The sequence below is a fragment of the Neltuma alba genome, unplaced genomic scaffold (assembly GCF_004799145.2).
Source record: "Neltuma alba isolate B1F8T4 unplaced genomic scaffold, ASM479914v2 tig00012194_pilon, whole genome shotgun sequence".
NCBI lineage: Eukaryota > Viridiplantae > Streptophyta > Magnoliopsida > Fabales > Fabaceae > Neltuma > Neltuma alba.
The window spans coordinates 142,406-151,475 of NW_021636734.1; the positions used below are offsets into that span (position 1 = coordinate 142,406).

The 9,070-nt window shown below is 37.0% G+C and overlaps 1 protein-coding gene across 1 annotated transcript; it reads right to left on the minus strand.

Annotated features, from left to right (window-relative positions):
* Positions 1–6,024: 6,024 nt before the first annotated feature.
* LOC114724616 (peroxidase 44-like) lies at positions 6,025–7,174 on the minus strand. The gene is made up of 2 exons (XM_028911003.1): positions 6,974–7,174; positions 6,025–6,856 (listed from the first exon to the last, which is right to left on the minus strand). Exons 1-2 carry the CDS (start codon positions 7,172–7,174, stop codon positions 6,098–6,100), a joined length of 960 nt encoding a protein of 319 aa, XP_028766836.1. The 3' UTR covers positions 6,025–6,097.
* Between the last annotated feature and the right edge of the window lie 1,896 nt (positions 7,175–9,070).

Consider the following 9,070-nt stretch of genomic DNA (forward strand, 5'->3'; position numbering starts at 1 on the left):
TTAGAAGAATATAAGAAGAAAAAGGATGGAGTAAGAGAAGGAAGGCGGTTTTTGGGAAAAATAGAAAAAGAAGGGGGGATGGGATGGATTAGGGTTTTGGACAAGGCAAGTGCATGTGAAGATATGCATGGAAAGCTGGGACGGAGTAAAGGAGAAAGCAAAAATAATCTGAAAAACTAATTAAAAATAGAGCAAAAATCCAAAGGCTGGGTCGAGAAACCGTGCAATAATTTATTACTAGTGACGCTAATGCGAACACACACACTCCTTACAGTCTCTCTCTCTCTGTGCACATCTCCTTTTTATATTAAACCATACAGGGTCATCAAGGGTTGGCTTAAACCTCGAACACTTCTAGTTTCCATCGCCCTTGCTGTTTTCTGTGCACTATATATAGCCTATATATATATATATATTCGATCACTATATTCATGTTCTGCTTTCGCTGCTTCCTTATATACTTTATACAACAATTATCTAGCCACCTGACAATCTGTATTAAAAGCTCTGCTGTTTGCCTGCTTTTCTATGAAAATAAGCATGCAGGTCATCTTTCGGTGAGTTCGCTCTCTTCCATTTTCTGAAAGCCCACACGGTGTTCGTCGTCATTTATGCGGATAAAATCATGAACATGTCAGTTATTTATATATGCGTCTTTTAACTAAGTTCCTTTCACGCTCAACCGGTTCCCAAATTAAATGTGTATACCAATCAACATCACTTAATTTATAAGAAGATCAATTTCACGCATGCGCGTGCCTAATAGAATTAACCTTGACGATATATATAGAAACTAGGCTATCAATAGCGAGAGAAGTCGCGAATCATGTAAGCCTGAATTCTATTATAATCTTCTGATGGTGTTGGCTAAATTTGGTTCTCTTTTTTCAAGTTAAAAAGTGCTTCTACGTGCCCACATGAGTATTCATGCGAACCAAGGCATTATTGTATGTGGTGGGAGTATATCAATATAATTAAGCTTTACAGTTTTATCAAGCAAGTTTCGTACTGAGGTGCGAGCGCAGAGCATTATTGTCTGTACGTGCTTCCACCCCAGTTACAGTAATAGTGCATGTCTGACTGAATAACACTGATGAAGAAAATGAGATACACGCATGCTAAATACATATATAGAGAGAGAGGGGGGGGGAGAATATTGGCTATATATGCATATATAGGTAGGTAGACCAGAAGTTTCTGCGCTGTAATTATGAGGAGGCCAGCCGAGTAAGCAGGCGGAAGATGGGGCGTTCGAACACGGGAATGTTGAAATCTTGTGCCCCAAAAGAAAAACAAAAATTTTGATGAGACACACAGTGCCTCTTGTTATATAAATATATACATGGGAATTGAACTGAGATGAAAGGAAGGAAGGAAAGGTCATATATATAGAGATATAGTGAATGAAAATGGGGTGAGTGGGGAGAGAGATGGGAGGTAGGTGGGTTGGCACTTCCAGCTCAGAGGCAAGTGTGAGAGTGTTGGTGTTTTGCCAAAAATGGAAAAGTGTTGGTTGTGACCGACTTGGAAATGTCGTAAATGTAAATATTAAATATAAAAGAAGCCAAAGCCATCGGAATCTACACTGTTGGTCTGTGGACTGAGCACTGTAAACTGTGAGTGGCAGCCTCTCGTGCTTCTCGTACTGCATTTCTATAAACTCCAAAACCCTCTCGCTACCCTCCAAATCAAAGCTTTGGCCTCTCTCCCCCTCTTCCACCATCCTATCATACCCATTTCATCTCCTCCTATCTATGAACCTCTTCACCAAGAGCTACTCCTCGGCTACTTAATATAAAACCTTATTAAGGGATTGATATTGATTCTATTAAAAAAAAAATCTACTTCATATATTTATCAATTTTTTTCTCAAATTAATTTTTTCTCAAATTAATCCTTTTAATATTTTCTAATAATAATCAAGTAGAAAATGAATGGAGAGAATTAAGAAAGATACTTAGAATGTTTTAGAAAAACATATTATATTAATTAATTTAATTAAAATTTGTAACCTATTTAAATTAGTTAATTAGATCTCACATTAATAACCGGACCAGTAGATTCTTGTTACCCTCACTCTAAGGGTTCGCAATTGTGCTTATGCATACATGTCACCAAACTTGGGTGCTGTGAGGACGAAAATCACAATGATTTACTCAGATTGTATATCTTCAAATTCACATTGTGTTTTATTTTGATAATCTAATTCTATAAAATTTCATTTTCAATAATTCTGACCATATATGTGCGATTAGTTTTATTAATAAAAATGTTAAGGTTTTACATGGCCGTTGAGAGAACATTTTCAAAATCTCACATATTGAGCTTAATTTTTAAAATAACAATGATTGGCATAAAAATATCACTTGAGACTAACAGTGTTGGAGTCGAAGAACCGGAGAGATGGTTTATAAAATTAGGAAATAAAATGAAAAAAGAACCTTGCATAAAAATAGAGTACAGATGATATACTTTTACCAAAAAAGAAATATTCTTGAGAATATTCAAGACATATATTATGACATAGTATAGTAATGTTCTTCAATAAAAATACTATTTGTAAAATTAAAAACTTATAATCGTACGGTGATTTTTAAAAATTATTATTTAAAGTCTTAAATATAAAAGCTATTTTGCAGTTCAAATTGCACTACAAACTAGCTTTTATATTTAGAACTGGATCTAATATTTATTTTTGTTTGCAAGGTTATAAATTTTGCTAGCCACATTACATTTGCCGGAAAAACGCAATGACACATGAAGGGATTGCCGAACTTAAATATATCTTGGGGCAGTAAAGAGGCATAGAAGAAGGTCCGGATGGGAGGAATGTAAAGACTGGGCCCCTGTCCCTGATGGAATCATCACGCAATGGGCCATTGGGATAGTAAACAGGTCCTAATGGCCCAACTCCCATTTCTCATAATAACAATAACAAAACGGGGGAAAGATTCTTGGATAAGTGGGTCTCTTCCCGACCCAGTTGAGTTTTGGGCTCGTCCTTATCAGACCCGTAATATTATTATTCCTTTAATCCCTTTCTTTTTTACCGGCAATGATAATACTACCTCCAGTCCTAATTATAAGAGCCAGTTAACTAATTTGAGGAGATTAAAAAAGTAATTTGAGTTAGTTATTTGTCCTAAATAGGTGTTGTCTTTCCTAAAATATCCTTGCTAATCAAGTGTACTGATTAGAACTATTATTGTTAGAATGCCTACTTTGGAAAAATATATATAAATATAAGAGACAAAGTGGATTGGGGTCTTATATTTAGGACCAAAATAAAAGTTAAATAGGATCTTATATTAAGGACCGGAGGTAGTATTATTACTATTCCACTCTCATGCCTCAAGTCCTCGTACAATTGCCCCTTTGATTCCATTGCGTTATTGGATGGATTCAGCATTAAACTTTAGATTCATGCTGATCAATTATATTTAAATGTTTGTATCTCCGTTATAGTATGCTAAAAGGATAAACAATACCCCCTCCAATTTTTAATATAAAAATTACTCCTCCGGTCCTTAATATAGGACCCAATTATTGAGTTGGTTTTGGTCCTAAATATAAGACCCATTTCTCATATTTATCAGTTTTCTCTAAATTACCCCTAGAGATACTCCCTCAACCATAATCAAGTAGAAGAGAAAAAAAGGGTATTAAGAAATACGATTATAGTATTTTAGGAAAAACGCGTCATATTTCTTATAATTAACTAACTTACCTAACTTTTTTAATCTAATCAAATTAGTTAGATATGTCTCATATTAAAGATCGGAGGAGTATTTAATTAATTTGAGTAGATAAAAAATTTGAAAACGGATTTTTCTAAAGATAGAGGATGGACGACGTCCGTCAGCGTCCGCTGCTTCGAGTTTCTGGTTCGCTCCTCAGAATTCTTCTCATGCATCTTTCAGGCAGGCCCTTGGAAATTGTATTCTAAGGCCCTTTCGTCTCTTTTTCCGCTGTTTGGGAAAATAATGAGACGCAGCTGACTAAATTGAAGAAAACTGGCATGCTTGAGTTCTGGCAGATTTCCAGAATTATGATTCCGTTAATCCTCCTTCCTGCCAAATCATTCTTCTAATTCGCACTCTATCGATAAGTAAGACCTCCCCCCGTAGATCATGCAAGAAAATGCATATATACTGACCTAAAATGTTCCAGAAATAATGTTACGTAATTGAGATCATGTTTGGTATGGCATATCTATTTTGAAAACTTCAAAAAATATCTTAGGAGTAGCCTCAATTTTAGTTTTATGTGAAAATAAAAAACCTTCTTCCTAACGAAGTCCATATTTATCTTAGAGGATGTCTGAATTAGTTTTTTTTAAAATAATTTTACAGGACACAAGATAAATATGTAAAATAAATTTTATCTTAATTTATGTGAAAATACCTTTTTGAGGTTTCCAAACAGGTAAACACCTTTTTACTCATGGAAAGCACCAATCCCATAAAAATCTAAATAATTGGCTCGTTTGAAATGATTTATAAGTAACCTTTTAATTATAATTTACAGAACACGTGACAAATATATGAGACAAGTTTTTAATTTATCTTGACTTACATAAAATGTACACTCATAAGTGCTTGTAATCATGAATCCAAATGAGGCGAATGTGAAGTTTGGTTGGTTCCCTCCGATCCCCTCCATAGTTGCTATAGTACTTTTTCTTCCCCTTTGGGAACATAGTCACCATATAGTTTTAAATCGTCCAATTCAAATACTAAAGATATGAATTAACTTTTAAGAATATAATATCTTTTTCTCATGTATAGATTCAAAACAATTTAGTTTTTATAATTTTGTAACTCAAAAAACTAGCCAATCATTATAATTTCTTGACTTGAACCAAATTTTTATAATTTCTTAATTCAGTAACGGATTAAGTTAGAACAAGCCAATTCAAGAATTAAATCATCAATTAAAAAATAGTGTCCAGATTAAAGTTATATTGTTTATACTTTTAAAAATGAACTATTTTGAACCTTCTCACCCCTAAATCCGCTAGGTTCGAGAGCGGGATAGGCAATCATTCTGCAATAATGTGTATCAATCATTGACCAAGATAAGGATTTTTCCCTTATTATCTAAACCGCTTTTATGGGTAACAAGCACGACCTAGTTAATGAAGTTCTCATACTATTCTCATACGGCACAGTTTCTAATAATAACTTAACAACTGATGATAAAGTTAATTAGGTCGAAATCCAATGTCAATGGAATCTTTAATTTGTACAATTTAAAGGTTATTTCTTTGCACAACTCAAAACTCATGAGAGCTATCGACATTTTAACGTTTAAAATAATATTCGAATTCATCCACATACACACATGCTCAGACTACAGTTGGTTAAACTAAATTATCAATCTGAAGATAATCGACGAAGGTCAGAAGGAAAGACAAATGATCCATTTGCGCATGGAGTCTCGCCGGGAACCCTGACACGAGAGACAGACGAAGCCAATTATCAAACCCGAATCAAAATTTATATTACAGGTGTTTAAATTTGCAAAGCTTAAGGGTGCAAGCTGCTCATCTTCAATCCACAGATAGCATGGAAGCTTTTCAAGACTCATACATGATCTTAATTACGTGAATTAAGTGTGCTCAAACACAAATACCCAGATACTGGGGCTGATAGATTATCTGGAAGTTTGCTCATGTTACTGTTGATGATTTTTGTACCCACGACAATCCACCCCTGGTCGCTTTGAGGATGGACATTGCGAGACTTCGGCTGAACTAGTCTATTTGGTTTCATGTTTTGATTCAAAAAAAAAATAAAAAATCAAAACACAGCTATTCAATATTCGCCGTGAACAATATCGATATCGATACCTCATCTATCGGTGACGTAATAATTTTTGTAATGACACAAGGAAGTCTCTTTATTTCATGTCAAAATAATAGAAGAGAAGGGTAAGAAATACAAATCAGATATTCAAAACATCGAAGTCGCCTCTATGAACCTTAATTTAAGATACTACTTGTGATGTATGAGACAAGGTTTCCACTCAAGTCATGTGAAAAACAAAATAATTAAAGAAACCCCCGGCGCCCCAATAAAAGCAGAATCTTGGATCATTATTGATTAAAAGCCCTGCAATTCTTCCTGATCTCTCCAGCGTTTCCAACCAAAACATCAATGCTTCCCATCTTGATCATGGCATTTGCAAAACTCTGCATAAAGCTACCACCGTTGCCTGCAAAACCCGAAACAATGCCTCTGGAAGATGCGTCATCAGCCAAGTTCTGGTCGATCTTAAGCACTCCTTTCTTCTTAAGGATCTGTTTATAGTACTCGTTATCGAAAACGAATGACGTGTTTTGATCCAAAAACACTCGCGGATTGTTCGCCGCCGGCCTGCTCGATGACCCACAGGTTCTGCCCAGCTTAGTATCCAAAGCAGAGTCCATGGCAGGATCCCGAGATCCGAAGCTGGACAACCGACCTCGAACGAAGTTGCAGTGAGTGAAGCCCACCGTGTGACCTCCCAAGAGTGCCACCATTTCGCTCAACGTCATTCTTTTTGCTGTGAAGGATCGGAGTGCCTGTGACACCGAGTCCGAAGGTCCGGGAAGATTCACTTCGTTGGGATTAGACACCAGGCCATCTCGGCGTCCCGTGGGAACTTTGTATGAGGGTCCTCCCGCTAGAGCGACCGAGTCCCTTGTAGCCAGTGTTATGATATCTGCGCACGAAACTGTGTTTGGACAGGCTTTTTCCAAGGCTCTCTTTATCTCATCGATCACCTCATATCCTCGAACCGACGTATTGGGTCCGGCCTGTTTCTCGGATCCCTTTCCACCCTTCGGATCTATTAGTATGGAGGCGTCACATCCCTGAAACCATGTATATATGCATTAGTATCAGCATTAAGGGGAGGGGGGGGAACGGGCGGGTTAATCTGAGGATCGGATACACACACACACACACACACGTATGGTTGAAGTTCTTACCCTGACAAAGCAATCATGGAAGTGCATGCGAAGGAGGGCGGCGGTAACGGATCTATCACTTCTGAAACGGTTCTGCACAATACGACGGACGATGGCCTCTGCAGAAGGGCAGGATTTGCTGTAGAAGCCAAGCCTGAGGTCGGCGAGTGCGAGGGGGAGCAGGAAGAGGAAGATGAGAACGGAAGAGAACAACTTGGCCATGTTTTGGGTTTGTGAGAGTTTAATTTGCAAGAGAGGTGATTGTGTGGTTACTGCGTGCAGAGGATGGGGAAGGGGGAGGGTATATATAGAGGGAATGGGAGGTGGCAGGAACGCTCACAGGTCAAACACGAGGGTGACGGAATTATGTAGGCGAATATAGAAGAAGGCATATGGTTTTGTGGGCGAATCTTGGTGCGTCTTGCAATGCAAGGAAGGTACGTATTTTGTTTGCTCGCCTGTCTAGTCATGATGATGAGTATTATATCATAGGAATTCCCGCATATAGCAAACAAAACTTGTCAAACCCACATGACAAGTAGTATAGTTAAATTTCTTATTATAATTTGCAAATCATTCGTCGATAGGCAGATCTTAATGGCAGAACGTGCGGGGTTTTAATGTTTTATATATGTATAAAAAGAAATGGCACTGATGATATTCTGTGTGGCGTGTGGCCTGGGTACTTAATTCAAAAAAATGATTAAGGAACACTCCAAGAATGATAAGGAAGTGAACAGATTTTAAGCGTGGATGCATATGGTGCTTTCTATGGACGTACAAGCAAAGTGGAATACAAGTCCAGCAGAGTAGAGAACGAAGGATGGTGGGAGAGGGTAGTAACTAATATGTGATACATGTAGCAGGGATTAATTAAGCATAAAGAAGCCAGGAATGAATGCGGGCAAAAAAGGAATAAACAAAGGAGGAGAAGTAGAAGAGACAAAAGAGAGGGGGACTGGTGTCCAGCTGGCACGTGAATAGGATGCAGAAGAGGAGTGGGGGCGGTCAAAGATGGAGGGTCAGCGGCTTCCCAGAAAACAAATAAGAGGAAGGATGGAGGGTGAAATATAGGATATAGATAAGACACATATATGCTCTGCGTCTACCCATGCCCGACCCGCGCTCTTCATCTCCCGCGCACCATTTCGCATTTCTGCCCCGCCGCCACTTGCATTCTATTTCAAATTTTCATGCAATTTTACAACACTTACACACACACACACACACACAGATTTTGCGATTACACATCGACTCCCATTTCATCGTCTACGTGTGAATGAATGACACTAAATACAATTAATTCTCTGACTGATCACAATAAATACATGTAATGTCGCTGGCAAAAGCAACCAAAAAAACCAAAGAAAGAAATACATATTTTATAAAGTTTATTTTGTGACTCTGGGTTCTGGAAGACTGGATCTGTTTTGTTTTTTTGTTTTTGCCATCAGATTCGATGACTCTTATAACTACGCCCGTTACAAATTAAATAATAAATATGTGTTCTTGAAAAAACATATTGAATATCTTAATAAAAACATCGGAATAACTAGTAAATAAATGACTACTAATATGTTAAAAAAAAGAAAAAAAGAAAGGAAACTGTCTTGGGGACAACACGTGGGCGCGTGTTGAGCTCTGAATTCTGATCACGTTCCAAATAGATGGCTGGCTTAGCCCTCAAGCCCGAACATCAACTTCATCCCGTGACCTCCTGAGTGTTTCACACTAATCAATATTTGATTATTTAAGAGTATATACTGTAACATTGTATTTTTCTGGTTCTAAATATAAGATCTTTATTGAATATATACTGTCATATTGTACTCTTCTGATCCTAAATATAAGATTGAAGGAGTGATTTTTTTGTGTTGTAAGAATGTAATATGATTTTACACCTTCCAATATTTTTTTAAAATAGTATAATTCCAAACTCCATAAGCACAAAATACATGCACATTAGGAGTTTAAAATTACTGAAAATTAAAATTTAAACGCACAGTTCAAAAAAAGGAATGTGGCCTGAATCAAAATGGGATGGTTTAAACTGTACTTCTTGAAAAAAGTAGTAAGTTGAAAGATGTCATTATTCGACCTTGCTTAGAAAAAATGCAC